General features: G+C 41.0%; 1 protein-coding gene across 15 annotated transcripts in view; it reads right to left on the bottom strand.

Moving 5' to 3' along the window:
* Positions 1-10,454, bottom strand: part of hdx (highly divergent homeobox) — a 116,566-nt gene extending 106,112 nt beyond the window's left edge. For 6 of the 15 annotated variants that reach the window (XM_078211296.1, XM_078211304.1, XM_078211300.1 and 3 more), the window contains exons 1-2: positions 9,723-9,807; positions 5,354-5,464 (exon numbers count right to left, since the gene is read on the bottom strand). In XM_078211296.1, the coding sequence (XP_078067422.1) occupies positions 5,354-5,371 (18 nt within the window). In that variant the 5' untranslated portion in view covers positions 5,372-5,464; positions 9,723-9,807. Of the gene's footprint in view, positions 1-5,353; positions 5,465-9,556 lie in introns of all 15 variants that reach the window. The other 9 variants (XM_078211297.1, XM_078211303.1, XM_078211301.1 and 6 more) reach the window with 9 other exon arrangements.
* Between the last annotated feature and the right edge of the window lie 8,084 nt (positions 10,455-18,538).

The following is an 18,538-nucleotide window of genomic DNA, read 5'->3' as shown; positions in this document are numbered from 1 at the left end:
TAGCAGCTCCAAAAAGGGAGAGTTGAAGAAAGAACACGCCAAACTCTCCCCATTGCTATGGCAACAAATATTATGGAACACAGTATATGGGAACCGGTGTCATTGACAACTGATTGGGAATTATGCTTGATTATGATGAAAATATAATTTAGAAATAAGAGAGATTGAATTCCAAAGCTAAACTCAGTTGTATTTTCCCTGTGCAAAGTCATCAAGCAGAGGCCACTTCAACTGGATTAAGCAACAGAGAAATTTTAAAATGGCATACTGAGAAGCAATTTTCCTAAATCAGGGTCTCAAATGTTTTAACTATGGGCTAAATGGTCTCTTCCTATACTATATTGATAATGACTCGACAACGCAAGGGGGAAATCCTGCTTTATCAGCACTAAGATGTTAATTGGCTTCTGTAAAAATCTTGATCAGTCTATTGGCTTCTCTCACTTACTGCTATCATCTCAGGTTTCTATCGTTAGAAAATGTGAGTTATCTAATGATCAACAAAATACAGATTATGATTGAAGACTTTTTGCTTTTAAAAAAGTTTAAGTTATTTTTGACAAACAAAAAAAAATGCAAACAGTTTCTTGCCGTTTACAGAGCTTACAACTGAAATCCTATGCAGACTGCTGGTCTTCATATTACAAAAAGGATAATGAGATACTGCAGAAAGTGCAAGAAAGACAATAAAAGAACTAATAAGTTAGAACTGTCAGAGAAGACTGGGCTGGTTGGCAGAGACCAGTTGGGCTGAATGACCTGTTCCTGTGCTGCAAACATTAAACTACTAGCAATGTATAATAAGTACTATTTCCCTTTTCTTCTCTTTCTCTGTCTGACATAACATATAAATGTTATTTGTCAGTCCTTCTCAGTTTTCTTTCCTAAAGAGGCTGTAAAAGGGATATAGACCTGTTAAGTAATTGGACAGACTGGGTATAATGCAGGCAAGTGAGAAATTACTCACTATGGTAAGAAGAATGGAAAAAACAGAACATTTTTAAAAGGTGAAACTAGTAACTATTGGGGTACAGGTGTCCTTGTACATAAATCATATGAAGTTAACATGTAGATGCGCAAGCAACTAGGAAGGGAAATGCTATGTTATATTTATTGTAAAGGGGTTGGAATGTTAGATTAAGAATGACCCGCTGTAATACACAAGGCTATGGCAAGACCACATGTGCAGTACTGTGTATAGTTTTGGCCTCCCTACCCAAGGAAAGATATACTTGCCTTCGAGGAGGTGCAAAAAGGTTTGCTAGGTTGAATCATAGGATGAGAGAGATGTCATATGAGGCGTGACTGTTTAGGATGGGTCTACATTCTTCAACGTTCCAGAGCAATAGAGGCAATCTAATCTAATGATGACGATGAAACCACTGTTGTCATAAAAACCCAACTGGTTTACAAATGTCCCTATAGGGAAGGAAACTGGTATGGCCTACATATGACTCCAGACCCACAGCAGTGTGGTTGTTTCTTAAATGCCCTCTGAAATGGCCTAGCAAGCCACTCAGTTGTATCAAAAAGAACACAAAGTAATGAACCTTTTCCAGGTGATGGACCACCTGGCATCGACCTCGGCACTGGAAACGACAAGGCTTTTAAACCCAGCCTTGTCGACCCTGAAAATTCCTTCTTACTAACATCAGGGGACTTGTGTCAAAATTGGGAGAGCTGTCTCACAGACTAATTAAGCAACAGCCTAACATAGTCATATTCACAGAAGCATACCTGACAGATTATATCCCAGACACCATCATCACCATTCCTGGATATGTCCTGTCTCACTGGCATGACCGATCCAGCAGAGGTGGCATACAGTCAGGAGGGAGTTGCCTTGGGAGTCTTCAAAATCGACTCTGGACCCCATGATGTCTCATGGCACCAGGTCAAACGTGGGCAAGGAAACCTCCTGCTGATTACCAGTCTTCACATTGAGAACACCCTCCATTGTGTTGCATGGCACTACCACCGTGTGAAATAGGATAGACTTCTAGCAACTCAAAACTGGACATCCATGAGGCACTGTGGGCCATCAGGAGCAGCAGAATTGTACTCAACCACTATCTGTAACTTCATGCCCAGCATATCCTCCACTCTATCATTAACAAAAAGCCAGGGGGGATCAACCTTAGTTTAATGAAGAGTGCAGGAGGGCATGCCAGGAGCAACACCAGACATACCTAAAAATTAGGTGTCACAACTGCTGGAAAATAGATAAGTTTAAAAGTCCCAGCCACTTTGAGAAATCTAAGTTTGGAACGTGGGGGAGGGGTTGCCGTCAGTTGGGTGATCAAGGTAGGGGGCGGAGTAAGGGAAGGGCAGTTGGAGGTGTCTTGGGAGTGGAGGGATGGCCAGTACTATAGTTACCCAAAAGTTGAAAGTGGTTTTAATTCTTTGAACATTTTTTGAGTAATTGTTGATGTAAGACAATCAGAACCATCCAAAACTTGGGATTTACATCACACTTTCAGATGGTTTGTATTGCAGGGCAATTGCCCAATGCAAGTTTAAATCTCCCAGGCAATTGCTGTGAAATCTTTACCTGGGGACCTTCAGAGGTGGATTCTCCTGCAGATCTTTGGGGTATACCCCCAGCTATGACACCCTGGAGGTTGGAGGTTATGGGCCATTGTGACACTGAAGTAACTTGGTTTATTGGTTTGTTAATAGTAGTAGACACCCAATACATTTTCCAATATCAAAAGTAAAGTTGCATAATTGGTCCTTTTCTCGAAACCTTCTATTATTTCTGGACTTCTGTTTCACAGTGTTACGGTTAATTACGGATATTCACTTTGCTCCCTCTTCCTTCTCCATTCCCCTTTCCTCCCATCACTTAGAGTACTGCATTCAGTTCTGGGCACCACACTGTGTTATGAAATTAAGTTACAGATTAGCCATGATCTAGTTCAATGGTGAAACAAGCCAGAGGAGTGAATGGCTTACTCTTTTTTTCTGTTTCTTCCCTTCCTCCACCATTCTGATGGTGGTAGTTCAAAAAGGAGAATCGCTGAATCTTTTTTTCCCTCCCAAGCCTTTCTTTTCTCTCACCAATCTCTGAAATCAACAATGCCTTTGCCTCCCCCAGTCTTGCTATCTCACCCTGTACCTCTCAATCCATTCTTTCTCTCTCCTTCTCTGTCCTTGTCCCTTCTCTCTCTCACTACCACCTTTCAACATAACTCTTACTCATTGCTCGCTATGCTCGGCTCTCTAATTTCTTTCTTTCTGTTCCCTGGAAAAAAGTAGAAAATGACCTGCCAGTAGTAGAGCTGAAACTGATCAGGGTGCAATGTTGGGATGCAGACATGGATTTACACAACAATACAACATGAAAATAGGCTGTTTAACCCAAGACCATGTTGGCCTTTATCCTCTACATAAACCGCAATCCTTATACCTTGTACGCCTATGTCCCACTTTCCTTCAAACCACAACATATTTATATAGCATCTTTAATATAGAGAAAAATACACGATGCAGAAGCATAATGAAACAAAAATGATGTTGACCAAAGAATAAAACGTTAGCAAATGAAGCAAGTGGGTTTTAATTAGAAACCTAAAGGAGAATAGGGAAGCAGAGGGGTTTTGTTAAACATTTCTCAAGTTTGGGAACGAGGTGACTAAAGGCAGGTCTGTCAATGGTAATGTGAAGGAGGATGCACAAAGTCAGAGACAGAAAGTTGTGGTAGGGGTGGGGTGGAAAGTGTTGCAAATTACAAAGATATGGAGGGGTAAATCCAACAATAAATTTACACAAGAATAAGAATTTCAAATTGGAGGGAGTAGGATACTATATGCCAAAGTAGATCAACAATGGTGATTGATGAACATGATGTAGTGAGGAGAGCATTTGGGCAGGAAGATTTTACATGAGCTGGAGTTACTGGAAGGTGGAGAATGGGAAGCAAGCAAGAGTGTCAATTTCGAGGTGAGAAAAAACAATTCAACTGTGCCACCAATATTCCATAAATTAAACTGAAATCTCTCCTGACTATTCCTTGGGTGCATCAAGTTATATTACCACTCAACCCATTTCCTATCATCCCACAATTCTTCATTACACCATCGACCTAATTAATTCACTTTTTTTGCATTGTGGCAAATTAGTCCCTGAAACAAGAGAACCTCAAATGCTTAAGATTTGGGATAAAGCTCCAGTTATGGGGATCTGGGTTGTGCAATGGATCAAATTCAGCCCAGAAAGTTGGGATGAAGATCTCACTGCAATAGTCCTATAGGAAATAAGTTTGGGCAAGTTTGGTGACAGTGTAGCACGGTGGCACAGCAGTTAGCACTACTTCCTCAGTGCTAGGGACCCAGGTTCGAATCCAGTTTTGGAAGACTGTGTGGAGTTTGCATGTTCTCCCTGTGTTTGTGTTGCTTTCCTCCATGTGCTCTGATTTCCCTCCTCCACAGTCCAAAGATGTGCAGGTTAGGTGGATTGGCCATGCTAAATTGCCCCTTAGTGTCCCAAGATGTGCAGGTTAGGGAGATTAGTGGGGTAAATGGGTGGGGTTACGAGGATAGGGTGGTGGGGATAGGCCTGGGCAAGATGCTCTTTCAGAGAGTCGGTGCAGACTCGATGAGCTAAATGGCCTCCTTCTGCATTGTAGGGATTCTATGATTCGAAATTTAGTTTCTAGGAAGCATATTTGGCCTGTGACTCTCTCTAAACAGGCACTAATGGGCGATGCCATTTAAGCAGCATGGTTGATGTGGGAAATAGAAATAACACTACACTGATGAAGAGGTTGCTCTGTTGAGGTTGGAGTTAAAGCACAGATTTGGCAAAGTAGACCAAGCTCTCCTCTGCAATCTTGCCATGTTACATCTGATGTAAGAGTGTATGATACTGGAAGAATGTGTGCCTGAAATTAAAAGTCTGCAATAATAATACCCAAAATATAAAGTTTGCAATGTCCAAACATTGCATCTTAAGCTGTATTATATTAGACTGCACTACGGTGTTAGTCTGAAGCAAACTGCTTTGTACTAATGCTAACATTATGGTTATAGATCTATGTTACTACAAAATAGAACATCCTCACACTGATATAGTAATTGTAGTGTAAATACAGCTTGCGTTAACAGAAAGATAGCTTATGTCTCAGACCTATTAATGATTTAGCACCTTTTTAGTCAGCTGAAATACTGTTCATATTTCAAGTTTTACCCAACAAGCCATTGTGAATATTGTAATTGTAAATGTTTCAAGTTTTTGGTGATTTGGCTTGGGTCACGCAAGCCCAGATAATCTTGCATCTATCCCCATTTAACAAAATTCCTTATGCAACACTATCATGTTTACCTGGTTACATTTTGTATCAATTCAATCATACCTGTGGACAATCCCCCATTCTGATTGGCTCCCGACCCTCCTGTCACACTCGATCGAAGATAACTTTGTAAGACAAGACTGCGACTCCACCTCGCACTGCACGGTTCCTCAGCTGGAGGTGAAACCAGTGGTTTTTAAATACAAAAAATACAACTGGTTTCTTCAAAGGAGTAATTTTCAACATTTTAAAAGGTATGATTGAATGGTAACAGAGTGATTGCACCCACAATCTGGTAAGGAACTGGATACAGACCCTTTTATTTATTAAATTTTTCCATGGCTCAGCCAAAGAAAATAAAACATTTTTTTCTCAACTACTGCAGCAAAGTGCAAGCAATCAAGCCACTCTTTTGGTTACCTGATGGACGTTGCAACTGCACTTTCAATCCCCTTTGTCACATTCCTACAGCTCTCCACAGGATTTAAAATAGTTGCCTCAATGGTTACAAGATGGTAACACAATGGCCCATGTTTTCTGGTTGATGGCAACAGGGAGTACACTCATTGCTGACATCGAAGAAAACTGTCCACAAAGATATACTCGGCTGGGTGGCGTCAATTTTCCCTATTATCAATTTCATTCTGGCACCATGTACAAAAGATCTGTGGCATTCAAGAGCACTGAAGTCATCAAGCAGCCAATCAGATTGGAGAATTCCCACGTACAGCAAGCCAGGAAATTTTTTTAAACTATTTTCTTTCACTTTTCAATCATTTCAGAGAGTGGAATAACATTTGGGACATACACATGGGAAACAGAGCAATCACACTTTAAAATGTAAAATAAAAATTAACAATTTACAAAATGTATGGAATTTATCAAAGAATAGACGTGACATCCCAGGTTTCGAGAATTGTGGTTTTCCATCACCAAAGAGGTTGTTCATCTGTGATTATGACTTAGCCCTCCATTAAAAACTCTAAAAACTTTAAAAACACCAGGTGTAACATCTCCAAATATTTTTGCAATGGGACTGGTGCCTAAAACATTGTTCACAGCACAGAAACCAGTGATATGACGAGTGCATCTGCAAATTCAACAATGCACTCTGTTGAGGAGCACCGTATCCTTGAGAGCAACTTCCTGATTCCTACATTTAACCAGACTTGCAGACACCAGCTTTACAGAGTAATAACACTGAGCACTGTTTTGTCATCATTACAACCTCAACTTGCGCTCTAAAGCGTCTGATAGATCATAACCCACAACATAAACGCTAACCACACACACACACACGTGAATGATTTGACAATTCAAAGTTCCCACCTTGTTCTATTATTCATGTTGCTTAATTCAACTACTTTTAAGTGCAAAAATGATTTAAAATTATCACTAGCACTATAACAAGTTGAAGCTGCAAAGTACACATTCTAATCCTCATTTACCACATTGCTGTTCAAATAACAGACCAATATACTCTGTACAAACATGAATAAATACTTCATAGTAACTATAATTCTCAACAAGTCTTGTCCACTTATCACCCCAATGTTCACTAACCTACAGTGGCTCCAGATCCAACACCACTTCAATTTTAAAACCCTCATCTGTTCTCAAATCACTCCACGGCTTTGTCCCTCCCTATTGGTAACCTCCGACAGCTCTCGAGGCCTCCGATTTTAAAATCACTTTGCCATTGGAAACTGTACCTTCTGCTGAGTAGACCATAAACTGGGGAGATTTCCCTCCCCAAATCTGTCTCTCTCTCTCTCTAATCTGTCCCCTCCCCTCTTTCTGAACAAGACTTATCACCTGTTCTCGTATCTCCCTTTTGTGGCTGTGTCAAATTTGGCTTGATAATGCTCTTGTGAAGTGCCTTTGGAGCTTCTCAGACAATCAAGGCTCTTTATGAATGCAGTTGCTGTTGTATACAACCGCACAGGCTAGGATGACCCTATGGTCTTTCCATTTTTACTGAATTAGCTGATCTTGGCTAAGGTCTGCAAAAAGCAAGACAACTAAACCCAGAATCGTTTGGTTTGGAGCAGATAAAGCCACCCAGGAAAGATAATCTATGATGCCTTCTGCATGGTCATGGAATCAGAGGAAGTACAGAATAGGAGACAACAATTTTTCCTTGTGTTGTCTCTGGTTCTTTTGCCAGTTACCTTAAATCTGTGTCCTACTTATCAACCCTTCGACCATTGGAAACAGCTTCTCTATACAAAATCATGGAACTCTCTATTAACAGTGCTGTGGGTGTATCCAAACGACACAGACTACAGCAGTTCAATAAATCAGTTCACCACCATGCCACTAGGTACCTGGTGAGGAAGAAAGAGGAATAGCCTTGAACTTGCAACAACAAGTAATTTATAAATATATAGATACAAACATCGAAGATAGGAGCAGGAGTAGACCATTCAGCCCTTCGAGCCTGCTCCACCATTCATTATGATCATGACTGATCATCCAACTGATCCCACCTTCCCTCCATATCCTTTAATCCCCTTCATCCCAACAGCTATATCAGCACTTAGCACTGACACAGTGTTTTAGAATGGTTTCAAAATAAATTAAGGTTGAGCCCAAAATCATGAATTGAGCATTCACTGGCAAGAGAAAGGTTCAAAAGGAGACCTGCATTGGAAATGGAGAACTAGTTTTTGCCACTATTTTTAAATTAAACAGCAAACCTTACTACTTCAAAATCAGCCCAACATTACATTGAAGAGTGGTATTTTACTTGGGGCATGAGAAAATGATCAGAAAATGTGACCTCTTAACAGGTCCTAATGTCCTGAAAAAAATTGCCTTCTCATTGAGAACATTGTTCTTTCATTGAGGATAGAATCTAATATTTTGCACGATCACGTGGCCCTTACTAGCAAAAGATTTGCTGGCAATTAATTCTATAGCATGGTTTTCTATCACTAACCACTGTAATTGTCAATTACTTCATTTAAAATGTAAACAATGGTTTTGATACAGGGCTTTGCAAGGGAAGGTTGAATTATTCAGAATTTTAGGAATTGCAGTACACAAAATAGATAAATAACAGTAAAAGTAGATCAAAGAATGAAAAGAAAACTTAGAAGATTCAAATTCAGTGTTACACTGAACTGTGCAGCGCTACATTGAATTGGATTGCACGGAGTTGCACATGACATTCATTGTATTGCATTCTGGCTTAAATTATGTCATGTTTGTATAACTGCATTCTGTTAAATTATATTGTTGGTTGCTAAACTGGGATACATTATGTTGTGTTAAATTATATTTTATCAATTACATTTTACATTTTGACACAAGTGTTAAATTGCATTGTATTTGTTAGTACTCTTTTATATATTAGAACACATTCCGCTCTCATATGTTGGCATATTGTATCATGTTATTTTAAACTGCATTGTTAGATTATGTTGTCATAAAACTGTTATATTCTGTATATTACAATTGTACCATTAGATCATATTGTGGTGCCTCACATATCATACTATAGTTACAATAGAATGTGTTGGTATTTGATTATATTGTGATGCATTCTTACATAATACTGTGGTTATTTTAAACGAAATATACGGTTAGTTTACATTATATTGCAATGCTTTGTTTATATATACTAGTTACATTACATTAAATGTTCTGTTATAATACATGATATTGCGCTGCATTGTTACTTATAATACAGCAGTTATTTGAGACTAAAAGTGCTGTTACTTTAGATTACACTGCACTGCATTGTTTTCTTAAAACTGTGCTACCATGTGAAGTTTATATTCCACCTAAAACATATTGGGCTGTTGTATCAGTTTATAGTGGGTAGCATTTTGTATTTATATTATTGCAGGTTATTTTAGTGTCATACTAGAATACATAGCACTATCTGTTGTTGCACCAGGTTTATACCCGATCACCCCTCCCCAACGTGAAACGAGACAGAGATCCCAGCAGATTGCAGCAGTGCGCATGAGTGGAGTTAGAGCCTGGGCCATTCTGGTGAAATCCTCCTCCAGTCTGTGTGTATGTTTATCCTCCCCGCCCGCCTGCCGGATCCGCCAAGAGTGGAAGGGGGGGGGGGGCGATTGGAGAGTGAGGAGAGGGCGAGATGGACACCGTTGCCGGGGACGGAGGGATTTCCCCTCCCCTCTCTCGCTTTTCTGCTCACGGAAAGTTTGCCGGCGGCCGCACCATGAGAGGAAAGCATTTTGTGGAAAAAAAAGTCTGAAGTTGAATATTTGGATGGAGGCGGATTTGACCTACCAGCAGCTGGCGGCCAGGCCACGCTAACCACTGCAACTTTAGCCACTTGTTTTGAAACAAAAACCCGCCTGCCGCCTGTTCACTACCGCAAGGCCGGGGAGGGGAGGGATGAGAAAGAAATCCCTCTAAATTCAGTTGAATTCACGGTAAAATCAGCGGCGCGTACCTTCAAGCCCTGTAAAAATCAGGAGGATATCAATTCAGCAGATTTCTCCTGCTCTCCGAGCCAGACAATAAAATCAGCCACGTCCAATCACACCTGCTCTCATGATCATGACGTCGGAGGCGGCAAGGGCCAATCACAGGCCGCGCGGTTGGGGGGGTGCGCAGGCGCAGTCCAAAATCAACGGCACCCGCCCGTCGCCCTGGCAACGGGGCCCTGGCGCGAGTCCTGATGCTCGATCGAGTATTTGTTTTGGAATTGTGATTTTTGCACATATACAAAAAAACAAAGACTAATGTGACGCATTTCCATTTGTAAACATACACCATTCGACACTACACTCCACCTTTCCCCAGGCGGCGGAAAGAAATCAGGTAAATAGCTGTTGAAGAATATTTAGAGTAAAGTTCCAAGATTTGAGGCACTTGACAATTGATCAGAATTATCAGATCCACCGTCCCCCCGCAAACTTTTCTTTCACGCTCAATAGTAACAGGAGTTGGCCGTTTGACCATGATTTCTAATGCCTGACACTGTTTTTGAAGCAGATCTTTGCTCTCAACTGGAAGATGATCAATAAATCAAGCAGTGCGCGTGTGTGAAAGAGAAGGCGGCTGTCGGCAGGGATCAAAATTGTGCTTACATTTTGCAGGCTGGCCTCTTGCTTTAATCTCAAAGAACAGGCAGACACTCTCTTCAGCACTGTGTTCTCAGCAACGTTACTCGATTGAAAGTAACTCGTCTGCCACTAGATGGAATATGCATTCTTATATTTTAAAAAAAGTTAGTAGGAAAATTGAAAATGTTAGGCAATTAGAAGTTGCAAGTGCTTTTACCAAATCGTTTATTTTGCAGTATTTAAAAGTTTTCATTTGCCGCCTTATTTTGAAATGCTAATTTGAAGACGCGGACTTAAACAGGCCAATCACAGAGGGAGTGATTAGGGGACAAAAAGTGCAGTAACAGGAGAGAACTGGAGAGGGACAGGATTTCTTATGTACATGAGTTTGGCAACACAAAGGAAGAACTAAGAGGGATTCGGGAAACATTATGTCGGGTTGAAGATGGGGAAAACTGACCAGCAGCACAAGAGCTCAGTTTCTCTTGTGTCAGAACGAATTTCATTATCAAAATCTTGGAATTGCATCTTGCTAGCTGTCAGTGTTTAATTATTTTGTGTTGTAAATTACTAATTGAAAACTTACAAATAAAGTGGAATAGTTTTTGATTCTTTTAGTTTACCTTTTAAAATTCATTTTTAAAAATTTGACCACTGTAGAAACAGAAATTTCAATTACAACTTATATTTATATAGCATCTTTAAGGTAAATGAATTTCCAAAGGTGCTCACAAGAGCAACATCAGTAAAAACATTATAAAAATAAGCTACAGAAGAATATACAAGGACAGATGATCAGCTTGCTCAGAGGTAAGTTATAGGGTGCATCTTTAGGAAAGAGGGTACAGTGTCAAAGGTTTAAGGAGAGAATTCTGGAACTTCAGGCCAGACTAAATGGAAGTATGGTCAACAATGGTGGAACAATTAAAATCAGTGATGTACAAGAGACCACAATTTGCAGAATGCAGAGACCCAGGGGAGTTTTGAGATGGGGAGGGAGTGAGGCAATAGGGGATTTGTAAACAATGGGTGGAGTTTTACCATAATGCCCGCCACAGGAATCATAGCTGGCGGGACACCGACCATGCAAAGGTTTGTTGACCTTGGGCAGGATTTTCTGATCTTGGGGTGAGCGAGGTTGTAAAATCCCGCCCAATGATTGAGGATTTTGGCATGAACATTTGTTGGACTGGAAACCACTAGATCAGAAAGAACAGGTGGTGAGTGCAACTTAAGATATGGCCAGCAAAGTTTAAGATGAGCAAAAGTTTATGAATGGTGGGAGGCCAACCAGGAAAGTATTAGAATAGTCAAGTCCAGAGGCAATATTGATTGAGAGTTTCAACAGCTGATGAGCTGAGATAGGGTCAGAGTCGAGCAATGTTATGGAGAATGGAACTAGAAAATCTTGGTGATGGAGAGGATATGTGTTTGGACACTCAACTTTGGGTCAAACCTTTCCTTTAATTTCCTCCAACTAAATATTGGGAAGACCAAAATCATTGTCCTCAGTCTACCACTTCTCACTCACTAGCTCCATCCTCCTTGCAACTATCTGAGGCTGAAACAGCATGTTTGCAAACTTGGTGTCATACTGACCCCAAGATAAGCTTAAAGACACACATCTACACCATCACTAAGAGCTCCTCCATTCATAACATCACTCAACTCCACCCTTGTTTCAGTTCATCTGGTGCAGAACCCCCCATCTTTGCCTTTGTTACCTCGACTTGATTTTTCCAATGCCCACCTGGCTGGACTCCCACGTTCCATCCTTCATAAATTTAATCTTATCCAAAATTCTGTTGTCCATGTCCTAACTCACACCTAGTCCTATTCACCCATCACCCATGTGCTTATTAACCTACATTGGTTCCTGATTGAGCAATGTCTTGATTTTAAAATTCTGATCCTTGTTTTTCATATCCATCCATGATATCCATCCGTCCTCGCCTTGACACTGCCACCCCCCCCCCATCCCACTTTTTGCAACTTCTTTGGGCCCTACAACCCTTTGAGATATCTGTACTCTTCTAATTCTGTCCACCTGCACATCCCAATTTAAATCATTTTTGCATTGGTGGCCATGCCTTCAGCTGCCGAGACCCTAAACTCTGGAATTCCCTCTGTACAATGTCCATCTCTCTATTGCTCTTTCCTCCTTTCAAGTACTGTTTAAAACCTACCTCTTTTGCAAGTTTTGGTCATCTACCCTAATATCTTCTTATGTCACTGGATCAAATTCTGTTTTGATAACTCTCCTGTGTTCCTTGTGACACACTGTATAAATGCAAATTGCTGTTGTTAAATCTTTCCCATTGATGTCATCCCACACCGCCATGAAACCTGCGTGAGGGGGTGCACTGCCACATAAATGCCGACAATACCCAGCATTACCTCTCCTCCATTTCTCTTGACTCTTCCTCTGTCTCTAAATTGTTGGACTGTTCCTCAGACATGCAGAATTGGATTGGCATGCAATATTTGCCCATCAAGTAACTATGTGTGTGTGTCTAACTTAAATACTATATATTACATATATATGTACATATATTTCATAGAATCAGAAGTGTGTCTTTAAGGCTAAAATATGTTGTTTGAGGAAGATGTTTGAGAGAGATTGTCTGAAAACATCTTGCTCATTGACATGTTCCTTCCCTATTTAGTTGTGTGTTTTTTCAAAACAGTGAACAAATTGGAATATAACTTCTGAGCTTCTCTATTGGGAGTGGGGTAGGGTTTGCGTGGCAATTGCCCAGAAGTGCTAGCTTCCCTTTGGGCAATTGCTTTACGCTGGGAATCATCCAAAAATGCAATTTAAATCGCAATCTTTGAATGGTTCCACTGCGAAACATTAGTAGTTATCCAGAAAAAGTTCTGATTGTAACCACTTCTAACTTTTGAGTAATGATTGTACAGACATAGACTGATGCTCCACAGGACTGTCCGAACTCCCAGGGACACCGCTCGACTAGCCCCCCCCCCCCCCCCCCCCCCCCCCCCCATGGGATTTCCCTCATCTGCATAGCACTCCTCCAACTCCTAGCAGGCCCGACTCTAAGTGCGACCTCCACCCCTAAATTCTATCCAGTTACATTAGACATTTACCTTTCCCCTGGCCTATAAAGGGCCTTAAAATTTCAATAGACCTTTAAACCTATCTGATTTACACCAGCTAATGCTGTATAAAGAGGGTGTGTCCTCATTCACCGACTCTGCTGGGCTTCAAAGCTTGGCCCTGGACACGTTCTGCACTGTCTGGATCTTACCAGGCTTGAGTCAGAAGGTTGGGTGAAATAGGATCGAAAAATAACTTGAGTTATGTAATTGAACACGGAGTAGTAATTTGACATTATTTGCCATCTGAGGAAATTCAGACCGAATTGAGCTAATTGGGTATAAATGTGAATACACTTTCAAATATGACTGATGTTCTATGTGAAGGCTAATTATATACACTTATCAAGATTCCTCCATGTTACAAGGTGGAGCTGAGACTGAGCACAGTCTTCAAGTGGAGTGAGGGAGGGGATTCGAGGGAGGGGACTAGTTGAAACAGAGAAACATAGAAAATAAGAGCAGGAACAGACCATTTGGCCCTTCGAGCCTGCTTTGCCATTCAACGTGATCATGGCTGATCCTCTACCTCGATGCCATACTCTAGCACTCTCCCATACCCCTTGACACCTTAAAAGTCTAGAAATCTATCGATTTCTTTTTATTCAGTGATTTGGCCTCCACCTCCTTCTGTGATAGAGAATTCCACAGAGTTACCACTTCTGACTGAAAAAAATTCTCCTAATTTCAGTCCTAAACGGCCTAACCCACACCCTGAGACTGTGACCCCTGGTTCTACACCTTACAGCCAGAGAAAATAACATTTTTGTATCCAGTCTGTCCAGCCCTGTTTGATTGTTGTCGGTGCAGGCTCGATGGGCCAAATGGACTCCTTCTGCACTGTAGCATTCTATGATTCTAAGCAGAGAGAAAACACTGGGAGAGGAATTCCCAAGCCAACAACTTGTCAAAATAGTTTACCTGTAATTATCAAAAAGTAGCAAAAAGTGTATTTCTCCATGTTTGTACAATGTCAGTATGTACGTTGCAGTATATGATGATGAATAAGTCTCCACTGCAATAGCTCAACACTGATCAGGAATCTTAACCAAATAAGGGAACATTTGACTTACACACGTTTAGGTGTGTCAGAAGTGGCTCAGTTAGTAGCACTGTTGCCTGAGTCAAAGGTTTCAGATTCAAGTAATCAGGGCTGACACTTCAGTGCATTGCTGAAAAGAATGCTGCACTCTTGTGGATGCTGCCTTTTGGATGAGACGTCATAGCAAGGCAGCATCTGCCCTCTGAAGTGCATGTAAAAGATACCATGGCACTATTTCAAAGAACAATAGGTGTTAGCCCTGTTGTCCTAACCAATATTTATCTCTCAAGAAAGTTGCTCTAATGTTCTGGCCAATATTTATCCCTAAACCAATACCAAAAAATGTAACTGCTAACTTTATCATTGCTGTTTGATGGGTCACGTTGTACATAAAATGGTTGGTGTTTGCCAATGAAACAGCAATGATTACACTTTATAAGTAAGTCATTGACAATAAAATGACAGAATGAGCCCAAGGTATTTTACAATGGAAGTCAGTTTTTTCATATGGACAGAAATCATTTGGAGCTAGACTGAGATTGTCCAAAGTCATTTTTGTTAACCATCTTGAACTGACAGAGAAATAAGACTTTGATCCATTATATCCCAACTAGGTTGAAAATGAGAAGACCATGATACCAGGTTCTCCAGTATATTGTATTCTCCCAGAAAACAAATGTAGAAAGTCATCTAATAAAGTTAATGTATTTGTAACTCCCATCTTAGAAAGTTGTGAAATGCAATTGAAGAAATCTGATTGTTCGTGGACCAGGAAATGATAATGGTAGTCCGTGATTGTTGTAAAAGTCAGACTGTTCAATAATCATCTGCAGGAAAGAGAATTTACCACCAATAACCAAGTTTAACTTACATTAAGCGCCAGTCCCATACTCTGCAAGCTTTTATAGCACTAAGGACGGCAATAAATTCTGCTTTGCCAGTAACAGTCATGTCCCATTGACAAGGATAATAATAAAGAATAAGGCCCGGAGATGGTAAAGTGCTACAGTAAGCTGACCAATTATAATGAAGAAATAAATAAATAGAGACCCAACAAGAAATCTTCTACCTTTTAATGGAGTCTTGAAGATAGCACTGTTAATCATAACGTGCATCATGCTGACATGGCCATCTGCTGGTCATCTCATTACTTAAGTTAAACACATAGATAAATTATTGGCCATGGCATTGGATGTCTCCAAAGCTTTGGTTGACACCTGATATCATGTACTTCTAAACAATCGACCATATGTACTTTCATGAAAGCTGGGTTTAAGGCTATCATGTTTCTTCACAATGTGCTCTATAGAGATTTAACCTCGGAATCTCTTCACATAAATCTGGGTTCTGCGAGGGTGCTGTCCTCTCACCCCTCTGTTCGATTTCATATTGATGACCTTGACTCATCATCTAATGGTGTTCATTCTTATGCTGATGATTCAGCCTCAAATCACCTACTCCCAGAGGGCATAAATCACCCACCCCCCCAGAGTTCACACCACCATTTTAGTGCAATAATTGAATGTTTTGAACTCCTTCAATAATGCAACAAAAATATTGCTCTTCCATTCTTCATGGAGAAACATGATACCTTTGGGTCTCCAACATCTAACCAACTATTTGTTACTAATGAACTACTTATTTTTACAATTAATGGATCAATACAGATGTTTTTAGATTGATGTTTATTCTTGGCATTAAACATAAAACATTAAACCTTTATATATCTCGAGCAAACAGAACGGTGCTTGATGGAATGCAAGTCTCCTTCCTCTGATGTTTATCTTCCTGATTCTGTTGTCTGAAAATCAAAGAATGTTCATTTTGAACACTCACATGGTTTCAAGGTTATTACAACGAAGCACTAATTAGCAGAATATCCTTTGTTAATTGTATATTAATTGTGTTTAATGGCCTGCAGATGGTGGTCAATACTGGAAAGTTACTGTGCTCCTCCCTATAAATAGAGAAAAACTGTAAGTGGAGTCGTTGGGTTAGGAGAATATTTCAGTTCCAACCAGAAGTGAAATATTTTGTGGGATGGATGCCTATCAGTTCAATGCTGATGAAAGTTTGGACCTTCTATTAGAGGTATTGGATGAAATTTACATGAAAAATGATCTGTTAATTACTCTAAGGCATGATCAGATTTTGATAGATTTCAGAAAACAGATGGCCGTTCCATGGAGGAATACATCATGGACTTTAACAGACTGTATAAAAGATTAACTAAATTCAATTGGGAAAAACAGCATTTATATCACTGGATTGTGCCAACGTGTTTCGTATGGACAAGTTACTGGTTATAACTTGTGCCTAGCTCCCTGAGAGGGAAGCCCTGTTGGATAAGATGCCTCCTGCCTTGGAAAAACTTTTCGGGAGAAAGTCAATGCTTTTAGCCTTCATGGATCAAATGGAACTCTCTGAGATTAAACAAAGATTAGAGAACTCAATGATTGCAAGATTTCAAAATAATGGAAGGATTAAAGGGAATGGAAACACAGACAGAATGAAGATAAAGGCACCTTTAGCAGATCGAGCTATTAGAGCAGAAGACAAAATTAGAACAGCAATAATAGGTAAATGAATCTCAAGAATGGCTGAGGAACAGTTAATGGGTGCATCAGATGTGGCAAATTGCCCAAAGTAGAGAGATAGGATCCTTGAAATGGTACATGGTGAATAGAATTCTGAGGAAGAAGATGACAACGATGAATCTGAACAAACTATACTGGTCAAATAGAGTTCTGTACTAATCCTTAGTACAGATTCTGTTTACTATGTAGTATGTGATAGTGCCTGCAGCACAACAATATGTGGAATAGATTAGCTAAAATGTTATAGTGCATTCTTGCAAGGCTGGAAAAGTAATCTTACATTCTTTTAAAATCTCTTTTGCCCACATATTCACAGGAGTGTAGACCATTCCAAATAAAAGCTGCATTTTGATAGTGTTTCTGAAACATCCCAGAGAAGCAAAAGTTAACTATGAAAATTAAACAGCTGTGTCAATGGCCTGAATGTATTTTTTGGTGAGATTTTCTTTCTAAGTTTATTTATTTTGTCACAAATAGGCTTACACTAACACAGCAATGAAGTTATTGTGAAAATCCCCTAGTCGCCGCACTCCAGCGCTTGTTCGGGTACACTGAGGGAGAATTTAGCATGGCCAATCCACCTAACCAGCATGTCTTTCGGACTGTGCGAGAAAACCAGAGCACCCGGAGGAAACCCACAGACACGGGAGAACGTGCAATCTCTGCATCGACAGTCACCCAAGTCGGGAATCGAACCCTGATCCTGGCGCTGTGAGGCAGCAGTGTTAACCACTGTGCTACCATGCCGCCCACCGATTGGTTTTGCTGAAAATATATTGGGGACGATTTTCCCAAAAAGAAACTAAGTGCCCAACAGATGGGAAAACGGGATTTTCCTGCCCATTTTTTGAATTGCCAGCACTCTGTGCTGCACAGAGTCCGCTGGGGGATTCACACTGGTAAGGGGGATGGGACCTAATCCCACCCGAGAAGCTGGCACAGCGCGCTGAGCAAGCCACTGCACATGCGCCGGTCTCCCAGTAGGGAGATTGGCGCATGCGCACTGTCAGCCCCAATCACCAGCCTCCCGATTGCCAATTACCAGTCTCCTGATGTCTTTCCCAACCTGTCCCACCCCTTTCCCCCAACAATTGCCAACCTCCCAATGTCTTCCCCGATCGCCAATTCCCCCAGGCCAGCCCCAGTTGCCAGCCCCAACTCCCATCCCCTCTCCATGGCCAACCCTGATCGCCCCACTTCCACACCCACCGTAATGCAGAGTGCACAGTGGTCCTCTGCCCCCTCCCAAGAAGGCTCAGACCCCTCAGGCCCTGCCTCTTATCACTGCCCAGTGCCCAGTGGGCAATGCTATGGAGCTAGGTTGCCACTGCTTGGGTGCCAGGCTGGCAGTGCCAAACTGGCACAGCCTAAGGGCAACCCCCGATCTTCCGGGGGGGCCTCAGTGACCTCTGTCCCCACCAGCAAGGCCATCACGCCTGGTCCT

This window comes from Mustelus asterias, chromosome 4, assembly GCF_964213995.1.
Source record: "Mustelus asterias chromosome 4, sMusAst1.hap1.1, whole genome shotgun sequence".
In the NCBI taxonomy this organism is placed as follows: domain Eukaryota; kingdom Metazoa; phylum Chordata; class Chondrichthyes; order Carcharhiniformes; family Triakidae; genus Mustelus; species Mustelus asterias.
The sequence above is the reverse complement of the archived record's forward strand: the minus strand, read 5'-3'. Positions and strand labels throughout refer to the sequence as shown.